This window comes from Desmodus rotundus, chromosome 12 (assembly GCF_022682495.2).
Source record: "Desmodus rotundus isolate HL8 chromosome 12, HLdesRot8A.1, whole genome shotgun sequence".
In the NCBI taxonomy this organism is placed as follows: Eukaryota; Metazoa; Chordata; class Mammalia; order Chiroptera; family Phyllostomidae; genus Desmodus; species Desmodus rotundus.
This window is the reverse complement of record NC_071398.1, coordinates 35,595,741-35,613,396: the sequence shown is the minus strand read 5'-3', so window position 1 is coordinate 35,613,396 and position 17,656 is coordinate 35,595,741. Positions and strand designations below refer to the sequence as shown.

General features: G+C 58.5%; 1 protein-coding gene across 1 annotated transcript in view; it reads right to left on the bottom strand.

Annotated features, from left to right (window-relative positions):
- PEPD (peptidase D) overlaps nt 1-17,656 on the bottom strand; it is a 113,956-nt gene that overhangs the window by 15,844 nt on the left and 80,456 nt on the right. Inside the window, exons 10-11 of the mRNA XM_024577519.4 lie at nt 7,318-7,386; nt 6,100-6,177 (exon numbers count right to left, since the gene is read on the bottom strand). Coding sequence (XP_024433287.2) covers nt 6,100-6,177; nt 7,318-7,386 — 147 coding nt within the window. The remainder of the gene's footprint in view (nt 1-6,099; nt 6,178-7,317; nt 7,387-17,656) is intronic.

Genomic DNA, 17,656 nt, shown 5'->3' with positions numbered 1-17,656 from the left:
GCCCAGCGACGCTCAGGCACGGGGGCTGGAGTCTATTTTCGTGCTCTCAGTTCCCTATCTTTCAGCTTTTTTTTTTTTTTTAATCCCCCACAGAGTTCCTACACACATAAGTTATTCAGATTCAAGCCACTCTGGAATCCAGGGACGGAAGCCATCTCTTTTATAAATCACCTCCCTCTAGCTCCTTTGTGAGCACTCACCAGTCCTCCGAGCGCAAACTGACAGTGGAGAGAGAGCTCAGTCATACTTTGGCTCCACTGAGAATGCAGGCGCCCCCCCGCCCCCCAGCTGCCTGGGGACACCACCAGGAACCCTACCATCTTTGGCTGCGTGAATGAGTGTAATAATCTAAGACATCTGGGGAGATATTACACATCTCCGAGCAATATGCTGGCCTCTCTTTCCTCACATGTGTTCATCTGCTTCTATTTCTGGCTGGGATGAGAGGTTCTGTCTTCCCTTGGCTCCTCCCGGGCAGCTTCATGCCTGGGCTACCTGCCACCACTGGCCCACCCAGACCCACCCCAGGCCCCTCGGCTCCCTCAGCCCCAGTGCAGGGACTGGCCGGCCCACAGGCAGAAAGCCTACAAGATGGTTTGGCCAGCGATGTGCTTGGGAACAGTTGGGGAAAACGCTACAGTGCTTATTCGAGGGCCACTTTGCACTGAAGTTTGTAGCTTCATTTTAATCCCACCCAGGACTGACGGTGCAAAGGGGCCCAGGTCCCGCCGACAGGCTCATCTTAGACCCCAACTTGCAGACACTCCGTCTGCATTTGGGCCAGGCCAGGGGATTTCTGAGTAGGAGGAAACCCTCGCTTCCCTTCAGATGTTGGCGTGAGACAGAAAGGAAGGAGGACCAGTCACTTCCCAGCTCACGTGCTGCCGTGGGCAGACCCTCCAGATGAGGTCCCAGAGCCAGCAGCCTGCTCCCAGCCAGACTCTCTGTGAGGGCCCAGCCCCAGGTGCAGCCAGCAGGGCAAAGATCTTCACTTGGAGCCCTGGAGGTTCCCTCAATGCCACAGGCTGACCCACCAAGCAGGCCTTTCAGGCATCCCTGCTTCCCACCCCAGCCACACGACAGCTGTCCCTGTAGAGCTGGACAGTTGGGAAAGTGAAGCACCAGCTCCAATGGCCAGTAGTCCCAGCACATGTGGGAATAAGAGCAGGCCCATGCTGGGGGCCTCCTGAGTGTCTGCAAAGAACTACTGTTACCGTACTACAGGTGACATGGGGTGGGGCCAAGTCCCCGGGAAGGACACGGCAGGGCACCTGGCCCGGCGTGTGGGCGGGGCCCAGCGGCTGCCCGCCCAGGGCTTGCTGAAACCACAGCACAGTGGGGCAAGGGCTGGGTGTCCGGGCAGCGGCCTGTGCGGGGGAAGAGTGAGTCGGTGTCACGCGCACAGCACATGCCGCCGTGTCCCATGATGTCTGCGAGCACCCAAGCTGTCTGGACTGGTGCTTTTCAAACTGTGGGTTGTGAAGTCAACTGAGTGGGGTGAGGGTAAGAAACAAACAAATTAAAAGGGTGGAGAGAACACACGGTCAGGGTGTCTGGTTACAATCTGGGTGCATGTGACGAATGAACGGTGCTTCTCACTGGACACAGCACTCACGGCCATGGCCATGGCCATGGGGCTGGACAGATGGCTGACTAGGGCCTGGCCCCGAGGACTGGGCACATTTTCAAAAGCATGAAATCCCCAGGATGGGGCTGGCTGGTGACAACCAGGCATTCCTCTGAAGAATCGGCATGGTGGAGGGGCCTGGCCTGGCATCAGGATGCAAGCCCTGGGGGTGACACTGGTCCCCTAGCGCCCACTGAGGCATCAGGCACTGGGAAGGTAGGACTTAAGAGGCCCCCCCCCAGCCCCTATACCAGCTGGGGAGGAGCCCTCGGGCCCAGCCTCACACCCCTGCAGGCCATAGTGTGTGGGCGCCAGACACCAGACTGAGCAGCCACAAGCGAGCAGTGTTATCCCATCATAGCCTGTGGGAGCCAAGAGATGCCAAGGGCGCTGCTGGGGTGCTGGGTGAGCAGCGGCACCCACAGGGTACAGGGGGGTGGATGTCTGTGACGGAGACGCAGGCTGCTGCCCATAGATGGGGCAAGATGGGGGTGACCTTCGCGAGCAGTTGAAACTAATGTCTAGTCCACCACATACAGCTGTGGAAATAATGGGGAACTCACTTGAGAGAAAGGGCAGGAAAAGGAGCCGGGTGGTATAGGCACCATGAGCAGGAAAAAGGTAGCCAGGTGGGGAAAGAGCCTGCCCTGGCCATGACCCCTCATCTGCAGAAGGAAAGGATGGGGCAGCTCTGGGGTGACGGGTAGCGAAGGGCTCTGATGCCACCTCGGCTTGGGGACTTACCGGGCAGTGGGATCGGCAGCACACCACCTTCACGCCAGCCAGGGTTCAGGTGCCTTCAAAGGCTTCCCTGGGAGGACACTGGTAGCCCTTACTTGTCTGGGCAAAAAGAACTGGGCTTTGGTGGGGGTGAGCTGTGTCCCCACCTTGGCTGGTCGGCACTTCAGGCCGAACATTATCAGGGCAAGGGGACAGATGGGGCCCTAGTCCCACGGGAGTGTTGGAGAGGGGAAGCTGACACCGGCTGGCTGCTGAGTGTGGGAGTGGGACAGGTCTGTTCCCCTAACTGGGCTGGCTGCACCCCTACCCCGCCAGGACACAGAAGATTGAGGCCAGAAGGGAGGAGGCCCAGCCCACACATCCTGACACAGTGCTGCCCTCTTCTGGCCAGTGCTGGGAGGTCTGGTTCACTACCCACCAGCCACATCCTGCCAGCGAGGGGGCAACCCAGGTCTGGGAATCTTTAGACTGGTGCTCTGGAAGGTTCTGAGAGGGACCACAGGACATCCTACCCCTGGAACCCCCCGGAACCACTCCTCCTGTCTTATGATCAGATAGTGGAAGATAAAGGAGGTGGCAGGTAAGGAGGGGTGTCCCAGCTGTTTTCCAAATCAGAGCCCACTGGAGGTACACCTTGGACCCCTTCCCACCTCTTTCCCCAGGGTGAGCCTGCTGACGGGCTGGGGAGAAGCAGGGAGTACCACAGGTTGGCCTCAGACCTCCAAATTCAGCACAAGAGTGGGCTCCTCTAGGTACACTGCTTCCCAGTGTATTTAAACAAGGACAATGGCGCCCCCTGGTGGCTCATAGGCAGCATGCCAGTTCTTGGTACCTCTGCCCACACTGGGGGCTCATCTCCAAAGCCCAGGCTGTTCTGGGAGGACTGGGCAAGTGCTTGAGGGCTCAGAGGACAATCAGGGTCAGGATGATAAGGAGCTGACATGGTGTGAGCAATGGACCTCGAAATGCTCTTCTCAACTCTTGGGTGGAGTAAAAACTCACAGGCCCCAATTCTTAGGGTGCTGACTGAGGGTAACAGGGGCCATGGCCTAGCTCTGGGTAGGTGCCTGGTACTGAAGGACAGAGGCATGGGAGATGGACCCGGCCAGCCTCTGGTTCCCCCCTGGCACACGCCCAGGGGAAAACTTGGGGGCTGAGGACACAGAACAGGCAGGCCATGTAACTTGAGAGCTCCCCATGAATAAACCGGGCCTGGTGGCCCCCACCTGCAGCCTGTCTTAGAACCAGCTGCAGGAGCACAGGTAGGAGGGGTCCGGTCTGCTGGCTCTGGGGGGAGATGGCCCCTGTGTTGCAGCTCGTACCTGCTGAAGCTCATGCTGTGCAGGGCTCCAGGCTCAGCATTTTTGCCCTGTTATCACAGTACCCTCCCGGACGTGCGATGTTATCCCTAGTGACTGAGAGAGAGGCTGGGGCTGAGGGACAGCCACTAAGCTGGGGAAGGCAGGGACTTGCACTGGGGGGCCTCTCTGCTTATCCTCACATAGCCCTGCCTCTCGCAGGCTCCCTGTGTGTGCGGGGGAGGGTGTGGGAGGCAGGGAGGGTCTAAGACTGTGGGGAGAGGGAAAGGCTGGCCGAACTCAGCACACACTTCCCACTCCCCACCTTCTCCAGTCGAGTCCGACTCTCTTGGGCCAGCTCTGCCCCCAACCAGTCCCATGGACAGAATGTTAAAATACCTCGGAGGTATTTTCACCAGACATCAAGGAACTGAGATGCCGAGCTTCACTGCTCTGGGAGACTCAGCTTCGGGAAACATTCTGCACTAGGCTCATATTTCGGTTTTGTGCCTTATGATGAAGTGTCGTGGCTTTTATGTTGGGATAACAGAGTTATTTATTATTTACCAAATGCAGTGGGTGCTTGGCAGATCAATTTCAATAAAACAATGGCTTATAAACGCCACCAGCAATCTGGCAGAAGCAGTAATCAACAAAACATGTTGTTCTAAATCCTGCATAATAAATTGACTATAATAAACTCATAATTATTCTACTGGCTACATTTCAAAGTTGGCACTAGAAAAATAAAATCACCAATTTGGGCTCGGCATGAACATTCAAGGAATTCCTTGTATCACTTGTCTCTAAAGCTGTGACCGGGGGATACAGGTGTCAGTGCTGCCTGGGAGGGCTGAGGCCACAGCACCTGGGCCAGGTGGAGGCCTGATGGCTACTGTGCCCTGGTCAGCCAGGAACAGAGCTGGGACTGGCCCCTTATGGGGAGAGGGCCTTCCCTGGGAAGAAAGCCAGGAGTGGAGAAGCAGCCATCTCCTCTGGGGAGCACCCAGCCCACAGAGGAGAGACGCTCACAGCCACGTGGCCTGTGCCGGGGCCCCCTAGCCAGCCAGAGCTGCCCCTGGACAGCTGGGACTCTACCTGGGGACTGGCGTCCCATGTCCTCCCAGCCAGAATGGGCCACGGAGTCAAAGGACATCAGGAAACTTTGCAGCAGTCAGAGGCCTTGAAGAGGCCACGTGGCTCTCCTTGGGGCCAGTAGCGCTCAGCCACGGCCCAGAGGGCAGGGTCGGCTGCTCTGTTTCCTTAGTCTCCAGCTGAGCCAAGTCGGAGGCAGCCAGCCCTTCCCCAAATTCCTCTGGCCCTGCACTTGGACTTGGCACCCTTCTGTGTCTCTGTGACCTTGCCTGCACATGGTGAGGGGAGGAAGGGTGAGACACCTGCTTTGTGGGAGCAAGCTGTGAAAATCTACATCAATTCCGCAGGGAAGGCGGCTTGGGGAGTCTTGGCAATAGGAGGGAAAGGCAACAAAGGTCCCCCTGGGTGAGACAGTGAGCACACCCCACCCTGCCCCTCGTCTGTGGGTCCATGACCACAGCAAGATGTCTGAAGGCCCAGACAGGGCAGCCCCATGGGGCTTGTGGCCCCTGGGTAGCTCTCAGTAGCCTCAGGCAGCCTGGACTGGCCCTGCCTGATGACTGGGTGGTGAAGAGGATGGGGTGGGGGACTGGTCCAGGTCAGTAAGGTGCTCACAGACCCCTCCCAAAGCCCAGCACAGAGGCCCAGCAAGGTGGGGCCTAGGCCTAGCCTGAGCCCTACAGGCTGGGCATCCTCGGGCAGGATCTGAGAGCCTGCCAACAGGGGACGGTGCACCGGGGGTTTGGAGCCGCAGGTCCCCCCCGCCCCCCCCCCCCCCCCCCCCCCCCCCCCCCCCGTGCCTGCTTAGTTGTGGCTTCACAAGGAGCTGGGAGCACAGCAAACTGTGCTCAATAAAGGCGTGAACAGCCTTGGGGGTGAAGCACCACCTCTGACCTCCTGAATAATGCCGCTTATGCTGAGGGGCCCTGCTGCTGGGGCTGGCAGGTTTCTGAGGGGGAGGGGCTCCCTAGGGGGTCTTTTCTGCTCCAGGCTGAGATGCCCGCCCTCCTGGCACCAAGACAAAGGCGTGAATGTGGTGGGTGCCAAATGCAGAGGACAGAGGGCAGGGGCTGGCAGGCGGTTGAGCCCCTCTTCAGAGAGCCCACAGTCCCGTGGTCCCACAGGACCTGCCCCAACCCCCCGGTTTCTGGTCCTGTCCCCGTCTCAGTGCTTCCTGCCTCCTGGAGCTGAGACTGTGGCAGGACCAGGGCCTTGCTGTGGTCAGCCCTCTCAGGGTGGACCCAAGAGGCCCGTTAGTCACTCTTGAGGTTGGGTCCCACTGTGGCCCCGCTGTTCAGGCAGAGCCTGGGCAGGGGCAGCCTGGCTGGCCACACTCACCACATGTCTCCATCCTGGACGGTCCGGTCGTTGGGGGCCCCAGCATGTCCGTAGTGCAGTACAGCCGAGTTCTCACCACTGCAGAGTGTGAGGGGAGGTCAGCAGCCCATCCTCACCCACCAGCCTCAGAGGCTGGTGTCCTGACCCCCTGCCCCATGGGTGGTACTCCCCACTCTGATGCTGAGGCCCAGGGGTGGCTGGATCAGGCCCACAGCCTGAGGTGGGGACATGGGGCATGGGGGCCCCATCACCCATAGCCACACACTGGTGGGCAGCCTCTTAGCTCGGGGGGACCCTCTTACAGGGCTTCCTTGGCTGATGCTGCCCAGGCAGGTACCCCTGGGGCTGGGGGTGTGGTTCTGATGTGAGCGGCATGTGTGAAGAACAGAATGGGGAGCAATGGTCTGTGGGCCTGCAGGAGGGGCCCAGGGAGACCCTCCTTTCCTGGAAGGGGCCTGGGCTGGGTCAGGGTCCCCGGGAGTCCCGCCAGGGGGACACAGACAGGGTGACGGTGGCTCCTCGCTCCTCTGCTCAAGGGAGCTTTCCTCAAGAGCAGTCCCTTTAAGAAAAAAGGACTTTTAAGTCTGTCCAAGAGAAAAAAAGACTCACCTGGGTGTAATATTTATGGCCCTGTTCAGGAGTTTCAGGAATCATAAAAGTAGAAATAATGATTTTTCTCTCTATCTACCAGAGAACATTTCCAAGGACTGAAATGTTCGCATGTATTATTCATGTGAACGTGCATGAGGACGTGCACACCGCCAGCTCTGTCTTGGCTGAGCCGGGGCCAGGCCGTCTGCCGGGAGGGCACAGAGTGGGGAGATGAGATGGGTGAGCCCAGGGGGTGAGGAGGCCATCCACAGCCAGGACATGCCCCTCAAAGACATACCTATACTCACACTCACACACACACACACACACACACACACAGCTCCTTCCATCCACACTGCACACAGAAGCCGTCACAGGTGGCCATGTGGGAGGGGTGAGGAAGGCCAGTGGCAGCCAGCCACCCTCCCTCACAGCACTGGCCAGAGCAGGCAGAGGCAGCCTCAGTTCCTGGGGCCATAGGAGGAGAAGTAACTTCCAAGCTTAGGTGGGCACTGGTGTGGGCATGGGAATGAGCAGGTACATCTAAGCTAGGGAACGGTGGGACCCCTCACTACCCCCCAACCTCCCTCCACAATCATCCCCGCGTGGCCCAGGAGGCCCACTCACCTGCCGCAGATGCAGGTGTAGGAGCTGTGGCGCATGCCACCCCGGGAGTAGCAGTAGTGTTCGAAGAGGCTGCAGGAGAGGGGATACACGTCAGGGTGACCGAGTCACTGGGGCCGGCACACCCCCTGCAAGTCCTGAACTCTGCAGTATGGGTCTGTGAGGCGTGTAGCTGAAGCCAGGGGCAGCCACAGACCACAGATGCACAGAGGTCAGGGTGGAGGGCACAAGGCCAGAGGAGCTTGCCACCTGCAACACTGTGGCACCGCCCAGCCTCCCAGCCTGTCGGGAGGCTGGCCCTGGCCCTGCGAGAAATGGGCTGATGTAGGGCCATGGCGTCTGCAGGGCTGGAGGGAGTGTCCCATGACCACACCTCACCCCACTAGGAGGAGCTGGACATACAGCCAGGGAGGAGCACAAAAGCTCTCCCAGCCCCTGTGCTGGACTTGCCTGGGGCCTTGGGCCTGACCCCAGGGAAAAGCGCAGAGAAAAGACAGCCGGAGCTGCTGGGTGCTGGCCTGGAGGATGGGGGTGAGGGACCTGCAGATGGAGCTGGGCAGGGGCAGGGGCAGGGCGGTCTCAAGGAGGTGGAGAGAGGCGGGGCCTGGGGGTGGGGGCAGGCCCTGCCTCTCCCTACTTGGGACAAGCCCCCACCTGCCACATCCACACCACACCAGCAGTACTGAACCCTTGGAAGCCATGATGCCAAGAACTCGGGAGGGGCTAGGATGCCACCCTTCCACCCACCATGCCCCAGGACCCAGGAGGTGGGGCTTGTTTCTTCTTGGGACTCTGAGCTCCAAGGGCCTGGCCTCTGCAGAGCCCAGCCAGGGAGGTGGGCTGCCCTCGCTCCTCCCAAGGCATGGGGAACAGCTCAGGACCTGCCCTCCCGGTGGCCCTGCCCTGCCCACCCCCCACCAAGGCCCGCATCTCTAGAGAAGCAAGGTCCCCTGTGAGCACATTAAGTGGTGATTCGGCTCTGCACTTTCTAGGCCTGTTTTAGAGAACGCCGTGCAGACAGAGGAGTCTCATCTTCCAGGCACTGTGAACAGAAGTTACGTGTAATTGTTACCACTGGGTATGAGGCAGTTGTTGGTCAGGAGCACTTCCGTCAGCTTTCAGACCGGCCTATGAACCTCAGCATAACTAGGTGCGCGCGCGTGAAATGGTCCCTCAGCAGAAAGGACTTCAGGAGCTGCCAGCAGCCAAGAGAGCCACATGCTCCCCATCATGACAGGAGCACTCAGGCGGCTGCCATGAACTCCAGCCTCAGTCCCAGAGGCCGTGAGGACGGCAAGACCGTCACCGCTGGGGAGGGCCACACCCAGCACGTTCCTCCACGGAGCCAACCCCCCGCACCCTGGTGGGCAGCCTGGAGTGACACAGGCTCAGCGCCAGTGTCTGCGGCCTCTGCTCCCTGCCCAGATGGGGTCTCCAGGCAGCAAGCACACTGAGTGGGAGGCGCTGGCGTGCAGGGGAGCTGTGGTGCTCCTCAGCTTTGAGAGAAGCTAAGACAGAAGCAGGCCTCAGAGGGCTGCACAGCTGTACTCGAGGCCAAGGGCGGCCCAAGGAAATGGGGTGGGGCTGGTCCCTCCCGCAGCCAGGCTCAGCAAGCAGCATGGCTCTCCTGTGCAGCAACAGCCTTCATCACTTCCTTTCAAGAAAAAGGTACTGAGAGTAAGCTGATCGGAGCGCCGCACTAAGGACGGCTGCCCAGTATCCACCTGCAGTCGCCGTAGCCGCACCGGCTGTCTCTGTCGGCCATGCAGACAATCCTTCACACCCAGGGGAAGAGCAGAAAAGACAGGAGCAACGCCACGTGCTGCAAGCCCACTCCAGCTAAAGGGTCTGAGGTTCTTCCGCTCGGACTTGAGCACCTAGCTTTGTTTCAAAGTGAACTTCTCTGACCTGAGGTGAGGACGGACTGGTGTCCTGGTGGCAGCAGCAGGGGGTGCAATGGGTCTACGGTTTCTGCTCAACGGCTCAGCAGACCCTGTCTCTGGGGCCTCGGCTGTGGACACACGAAGGTGCCATGTTCTGGGGCAGGTGTAGCAGGCAGCTCGGGGGGTCTGCGGAAGGCACACGAGTCTGACGCATTTCTGATTTTCAAGGAGTGAGGGGTGAGGAGTGTGTGCTCCAAACTGGATCCACACGCTTGACACGGGGCCCCCGAAGAGCTGGGTCAGGGCTCAGCAGGCCGTCACGGGCACAGACTGCAGACACAGAGCCGCCTGGTTCCCACAGGGAGGCAACAGAGGGACACAGACTAGAGACCCCTCCAGACCTTTACAGAAAATACGGTAAACAGAGTCAGAAGAGGGTGCACCAGAGGGGCCTAATGACAGTCGACGTCCAAACAGCCTTGATGACATGATGGCAGAGCACGTGACCGGAACCCTCCCGCCTCCAATACTCAGAGGTGCGTAAAACACAGGGAGCAGACTTCACAGGACAGCAAAAGTGAGGCCGGAAAGGAAGGGGGGCTGGCAGTGCTGGGAGCCCACGGCCTTGGCTTTCACTGCCGTGTGGGGACAGCAATAAGACCCTGGGCACACGAGAGGTAGGGGACTAGAACTGAGCCCCACACCCACATAAAGTTGGGGCCCAGGCAGGGGTGCAGCCTCAGCCAAAGTGTAGATTTGGGCGAGCGTTCACAAGCATGAAAGGAAACAATCAGGAAGCTTGCCTGGGCTCTGGGAGAAATAAAGAACATTCTCTCAGATTTCATAGCATGGGTCTGACTTCCATGGGGTTCAAGCTCAAGTGTGAACTACCTGCAGGGTTTGGACAACCCCAAGCCGGGAAATTAACAAAAAACTTGGTCCCTGACTGGTGACACCCAGAGCACCTGACAGGGGCAGACACAAAACCCAACCAGGCCGCTGCACCCTCAACCCAGGCCAGCCAGGATCTGCACATGTGCATGCACACACACACAACACACATGTGCACACGTATATACATCAATGTGCACACACGCACACACTGAATATGAACTCAGTCTCAACACACTTCACAGGAGCTGTCAGACACAGCAGGCAGGAGGCTGAGACTCCCAAGAACTTGTGATGGATGACAGAACCCTCGGACACAGGCTACACACACGCAGGAAATTATTGCCACCTAAACTTACAGTGTGAGAACAGACCAGACAGATTTTATGAAGAACTAAAACAAAACTTCTAGAAATGAGCAGTCTCTCCATCAGAGGACCACAGACCAGAGGACAGGCAGCAGTGTCGGCGACCGCAGTGACCCCCTCCGCCTGGTCTCTCTGCCAGTCTGTGACTCTCACGTGTAGCTCGCGTGTGGTGCTGGGCCTAACCGCCCTGCGCACCTGGAGGGAGGCGGGTGGGAGCACCAGGACTGGGCATGACCCCGACCCTGCCCCTTCCCCCGGCGGCAGGAGGGAAGGGTGGCGCCTGCCCATGCCCCTGCCACCAGCCTCACAGACTCCCTGCTGCTGTGTGGTCCCTGAAGCCGTCCTCCACGCGGCCATTCTTCTAACATCCTTGCCTATAAATTCCCGCGAGCAAGGCGCAGGTAGAAACTGCTCTGCATCCAGGCATAAATGAGACCCTTTAAGTGACCGGGAGAGTCTGTGCTGTGAAGAATGAGGTGAATGCAGTCACTGCTGCGACAGAGGGGCAGGTGCATGTGTCAGAGCCGGACGATGACTAACAGGGCAGGGACGGCAGACTCCCGGGCCCAGGTCTGCAGGAACTGTGTCTCCAGGCACAGCACCACTGGGCCTCCCCTGGGGCTGCCAACCCAGCCCATGGAGCCTACCTGGGCACCCCGCGCAGCTCCCGGCCTCTGAGGTTTGCCGTCGGACGAGCAGAGAGATGTCCTACAAAAACGCATCCGCGGCCCCAGGTCACAGCAGAAGGGCTGCCCCGGCAGCAAGTGTCTCGAGCCATCAGCACAAGTGGGAGCCCACCCTGCTGCCACTGCAGTCTCCTCACAGCTGGCCACAGCTGGCGTCCCTCCCCCATTGGGCCTGTGGGTTCCCCACTGCCTTGCCCTGCAGTCCCTGCCCCAGGCCCCATACCAGCCTCACGGGGCACCACTCAACAGGAAAGCCAATGACAAATCCTGGCTCTGCATCTTACTAACCAGCTGTGTGGCTTCTCCATGCCTCAGTTTCCTCATCTGTGAAATGGGACAACAGTACCTCACACAGGCACTACTAACGCACAGATCCACAGCCTGGACACCCGTGCGTGCACAACGGGGTTCTCTGTGGGCGTCCTCCAGCCCCATGTGCAGGCCAATGTACGTCCAGCAGCTCCAGGATAAACACACTCGGGGCTTCCCCTGACACAGGGCAGCTCAGCACAGGGTTCCTTCCCAGCTGCCTCTGCCCCACTCCCACGCTGAGGGCTCTGCTCAAACTCCCAGAGTCCAAGGTCTTTTATCGGAGTTCTCTGTAGGCCTTCTGAGGAATGGTGACCTGGCAGGGGTGGGGGGATGGATGCCTATCCCTCCTTTTCCCCAGGCCCCTGGGTAAGGAAAGACCCAGAACACCAGGGAACCCCCACCGAGACTTCGAGGATGTTTTAAATAAGCAAGTAGCAATCAAATGCTCTGTCACCAAGAAGGGGCTGATTTAGAGCCTTGGCCTAGACCCGGACATGCATTATTAACACACCAGCGCTCGCGGCACAGCCTGCACTGATGCGGCGGCACCAGGGACGCAGACGGTCACAATGGCTGCAGTGGCCGTCCCCACCACCAGCGGCTTTCTTCCTGCCTGCTGTGCCCTGAGTCCCCTCACTCCCCTCCCGCTGCCCCCACCCCAGTCCTGGACCAGGGCCAGTATCGCCTGCCGGCCCAGGGCCTCCCTCAGGGGAGTGTGGGGTATGTGGTACCAGGCACCCTGGGCCTACATGGACCGTTTTCACACAGACAGATGGGCGAAAACAGACTCTATGAGCCCCACTCCCTGCCCAGGCCCCGCTCCCGACTCCTCAGCTGCTGCCAGTGTGCCCTCTCCAGCACCCTGCATCTAAGGGTCTGCCTGGAGGTGGGGCGGGGCTTGGGGCTCATACAGAACTGAGCCAACGCAGGCCCTGCTGCCTACTGGAGATGCCTGAGCCAACGCAGCTGCCTGCTGCCTCTGAGATGTGGGGCAGGTGACATGGCCCCTCCAATAAGAAAAACCAAACAGCCACTGTCAGCATTTAGCATTTACAACAACTCTTGTGGGAGAGGCACAATTTCCTGCTTCCCAGATGAGAAAACTTCCACTTGGAGTGGCAGCATGCTGGCGTCAGGGACCCCACCGAATCCAGGTCGGGGCTCCGGGCCCACGCATGGTTTCCGACTCCAGCGCCTCCCAGGTCTCGGGTCTGCAGTGGACGGGGACAGCACCTGTCAGCAGGAGGGCCTTCACGCTCCATCAGCACTGGGGCGGCTGATGCTCTGCCGTGGCCTTCCAGAGCCCTGGCCCCCTGTCTGAGTCGAATGTGGGTCCGCCAGGACCAGCAGCCCCGCACGACCCCAGGACGGTGCTGTGGGTGGGCTGGTGGAAAGGGAGCTGGTGCCCCAGAGAGACCTGGGGATGCAGAGGCCCCGGAAGGGGAGAACCCACCAACCAGAGGCAAGGACAGCGGACAGACAGTGATGGCCACTGGTCGTGGCAGGAAGACGAGGAGCACCAGAGGGGAGCCACTCACTCTGTCCCCAAGAGCAGCTTATCAAGTTTTGAGGTAATTAGCATTTTAATTGGATAATTGGGAATTCTAAATTGCCTGTCTTGTATTAAGCATAACTGAGGACATAACATGACTCTCAATGAACAAATATTCCCTTTTATTCTTGACATGCTTGACTAGGCGGGGTTTCTGAGTTCCTCGGTATCGGTTACTGGATAAAAACACTCCTTAGCTGTCGAAACCCTGGCTGCATCAGACTGCTAATAAACTTGAACAACGCATCACACACACACAAATAGAAGAGATCTTAGAAATTCTCTACAGAGATAAAATAAAAATAAAAGTCACCCATAATCTTATTCTCCAGAGATGACCTCTGTTAAATTTTTGTTGACCATCCTTCCAAGCCATTTTTTTTGGATAAGCACAGATTAAAAAAAAATTGCCCTGGCTCGTGTGGCTCAGTGGATTGAGTGCCAGCCTGTGAACCAAAAGGTCACTGGTTCGAGTTCCAGTCGGGGCACGTGCCTGGGTTGCAGGCCAGGTCTCTGGTTTGGGGAGTGCGAGAGGCAATTGATGTAATCTCTTACACATTGATGCTTCCCTCCTTCCTTTCCCCTTCTCTAAAACATAAATACATAAAATCTTTTTAAAAAATTAATTAAATTAAAAATGGTAAACTTTGACTGAAGTCTGACAAACATGCGGAAAGGAACAGAAACCCTCAGGACCCAGCCCAGCGGCCCGACACAGCCTGCGCACCCTGCAGCCCCCCAGGCGGTCCCCCGTCCCCAGACAGCCTGACCTCTCACCCCCCAGGCCGGTGTCGCCTAATGTGAGCTTCACAGAAACAGAATCAAACAACACGTCCTCTGTGTCGGCTTCTGCGTCTGCTCCACGCTGTGCCGGTGCAGCCCGGGGGTGGGCGGCTGCTGCTCCCTCATTCTCCTGGCGTGCAGCGTGCCACGGGGTGACTGTGCCCCAGAGGATTTCTGCAGTCTTCTGCTGGTGGACATTCTGGTTCCTTCCAGATTGCAGCCGTCACGGATGGTGCTGTCCCGGACGTTCTCGCCAGTCTTTGTGGGCAGCGCCCCTGTGTCTCCACAGAGCTCACAGCCGGGAGAGGAAATGCTGTGTCCTGGGATGTCATGCAGGTTCAACTTAGCGGTATTTCCAGATAAAGCTGGCATTTCCAGGTGTCTGCCTCAATTTATTCACTGGCCTACAACCTCTTCTACTTCATACCTGTCCACAGGGTCCAAAGGTTGGCAAGAATCTGAAAGGACAAATGGCCCCACCCCATCCCGGAGGTCTCAGGGAAGGTTGCCGCTAAAATGCCCAGAAACGGTAGATGCAGGTCTGGTTTCCGTTTGAATGCTCCCGCCGTGCCCAGAATCAGGCTACTTCTCCCCACTCAGGCTGCTTGTCCCTGGTGCAGGCTGCCACCTCCTCTTGCCTGGTCAATGGTGACAGTGGTCCAGCTGCTCCCTTTGCCTCAGGTTTTGTCCCCTGCAGGGCGTGCTCCACAGAGCGGTCATGTCACAATTTAAGGGACTCCTCTGTTCAAACCTGGCCCTGGCTTCCCGTGAGCAGTCTGCCTCCCTCTCAGTCTGCCTCCTTGCTGCTCTGGGGACCACAAGGCAAGCTCCCCCCTCAGGGCCACTGGGCCAGCCCCATCCTTCCTGCCTGGAGCAGCAAGGAGCGTCGGCCCCAGAGGTCCGCAGCTTGAGCTCTCCTCCTTCCCGTCTCTCCTTCCCGGAGGTGCCTGTGCTAGCCCCTGGGTAACAAGTACACCCTCCCCCTTAGCCCTCACCATTATCTACCACAGTGTCCATCCATCACCGTGTCCATCCTCTCTCACCTCCCAGTGGGCAGGGGTGTTGTGTATTTTCTTCACTGCAGGCGCCCCAGAGCCAGGAGTAGTGCCTGGTGCACAGGAGGTTTTCAGGACACTTCTGCTGAGTGACTGAAGGAGTAAACGGTGGCGTGGCCGCACCACAGCCTACAATTTACTTAACCCGTTTCACGCTGTCAGATGTCCAGGTTGCAATGGACACCCGTGGCCTTTTCACTGTCTTCAGGCTAAATTGCTAAAAGAGGAGTTGCTGAGCACATGCGCATTTTGGAGTCTCAGGTCATGCTCCCCAAGTGGACCCCAGAAAACCCGCCAGGATGCTCAGGGCCTGCACAGCGGCGCGGGGCCCCGGGCCGCAGGACCACCAGGCTGGTGGGCGAAACAGAACGCTGCTTCCATCCGTCGTGGTTAACTGGCGAGTTTGGGTGCGCTTCATATGTATTTCCTCATATTGCCTCCTTTCTGAATGGCCTGTTTCTTCCTTGGAAAACTGAATGTTTATCTTTTCCTATCGATCCTTAAGGGATTTATATGAGAAGGATACTAGTGGTTCTGACCAACAGCTATGTAACAAGCAGCTGGCCCCCTTGGGCGCTCTCTAGTAATGTACCTTCCCTGATGATTCCCCAGAGGACAGGGCACCTGGGGCAGGAGCTGCAAACCAGGGCAGAGCGTGAGTGGGGCCGGAGGGCAAACCCTGGGGCCCGCAGCACGTGGCTCAACCCTACGCCTGTGAACCCAGGCCCCTTGGAGCCGACACCTTGGGGAGAGGGATAGGGCCCAGCGACGGAGGGCCTGGGGGAGCTGCGTGAGCACTGGCCCAATCTGCCGAGCATTCTCTGCCTCATTCTGGGATCAGCCACCGTGCACAGTGAACCCATCTCACCAGTCCTTGCTGACGTCGGCGAGGACGCCTTTCTTGGTCCCAGACTGAAAACTCCCCCTTTGGAAATGCACCAGGGCGCCCTAGGAATCATTTAGGCCAGTGACCAGGAAGGGGTGGAGGGAAAGAACCCTGTTTAACACAATTTAGAGGCTGCTTCCCCCCGCCCCCTGAAGGGACATCAGCAGAAGGCACAGGGGAGGGAAGCCAGGTGTACAGGGAGCCTTCCTGGGGTGGGAGCGGGGGTGGGGGAAGGACTCGACCCGATGGGACCTTCCATGAACTAGTATCTCCCAAAGCGTGGTAAGAGTCCATGAGATGGCGTACACCTATATGTATGTTTTACGCATTAGCTATTTAAAGTATTAACCTTCCATTCATGGTGAATCATACTGGGTTTCACTCAAGACAAAAATGTAAAACTTTCTTTGAAAATATTTGTTTTTAAAAAGTAAAGAAACTATTAAGCAAATAAAGTGCTGCCTGTGAGCACTTGGGCAGGCCCTGCGCGGGTGCCGCGTGCCTGGCGCGCCAGGGATTCTGCTCGAGGCCTCGCCGAGGAAGCGCCTGCTTCTGGTTCTAGGTGGGGGCACTTCGGTCCTGAAGCTCCCCAGTGCCCAGAGGGCACGGGGCAGTCTTTGGAAAACAGCTGGTGGAGTGAGCTCCAAGAGAACCCCCGTTCTTTCCTGTGCCCCAACCCACTCCCGTCCCCAGCTCAGCAGCCTCAGACACCAGGTCAGTGTGGACCCTGGAGACAAAAGGCCAAAGAGGCTCCTCAAGGAACAAAGCCACCTCCAGCAAAGCCTGCTGCTGAGGGCCTCGGACCTGTAGACACCAAGCTCTCACCACGGAGAGCAGACAGCAAGAGCTTCCCTTGGCCCAGAGTCCTGGCCGGAGCCGTGCTTGGTCACGCTCCCACCTCCCTTTATTTCACGGCTCATCCCAAGGTCAGGCCATTCGATGGAGTCTGGTTGGGGCAATGAGGTCCCCCTGGGCTGCCCCCGAGGGGCCACAGCTGTGCAACATGGTGGGTGTCCAGGGCCCCCATCCCATCTGGGGCATCTGTGCCAGCACCATCTGCCGAGAGCTCTACTCCTTCTCCAGAGGAAGAAACACAACCTGGAATCTCCCACCCAACAGGTGTCTCCTGAATACCAATCCTGCAGGAGACTACCCAGCGAAAGCAAGCCGGAAGCCCCTAGTCATTCCTTCTGGAGAAAGAAAGAGCTTTGCTTTTCGAATCTCTCTAGGGTGTTCTGTTTTGTTTCTAGACTCCAGGGCTACTTTATTTCCAAGCATCAAACTCCTTTCTCACAGAGTTAGGATTTTAAACCATTTCTCACCAACGTGTCCTTTCAGATAGAACATTCTCTAGAAAGCACCGTTCAATATTAATGCCTCTCAAAAGTGGCCGTCTGAAGCCCTGACTTGCCGTACCCAGCATGCTCCACCCTGGGCAGCCCCCGTGGCCCTCCTTTTCTGCATCCGTGGGCTGCCTGGGCCCCGGCGGGAGCAGAGTGGGGTCCACACCTGGACCTGCACGATCCCTCCCAGCTGCCCCATGCTCACAGCTCTGCGGGGAGACAGGTGCGGCAGCACTCAAGCCCACATGAGCCACTCCAGATGCTTTAAGCACAGGACACAAAACACAGGGACCTGGGTGGGGGAGGGCGTCGGTGTGCAGCAGGAGGCCGGGGACACTCCTTGGCTGGAGGGACCCCAGGGAGCGGTGTCACTGCAGCCCAAGATTCCTGACCTCCTGCAGGAAGTGAGAACTGTGGACGCCTTACCAGGTGAGCACCACCCTGAGGATGATTCTCCTCAGCAACCGGGAGTCACGAAGGGCCCGCTGAAACCGAACGAGCCTCGGGGGGAGGCCCAGACGCTGTCCGCAGGGCCGAGTCCTTCCCACCCTGCGTGCGGCTGCACAGGGGCTGTCCAGTGTGA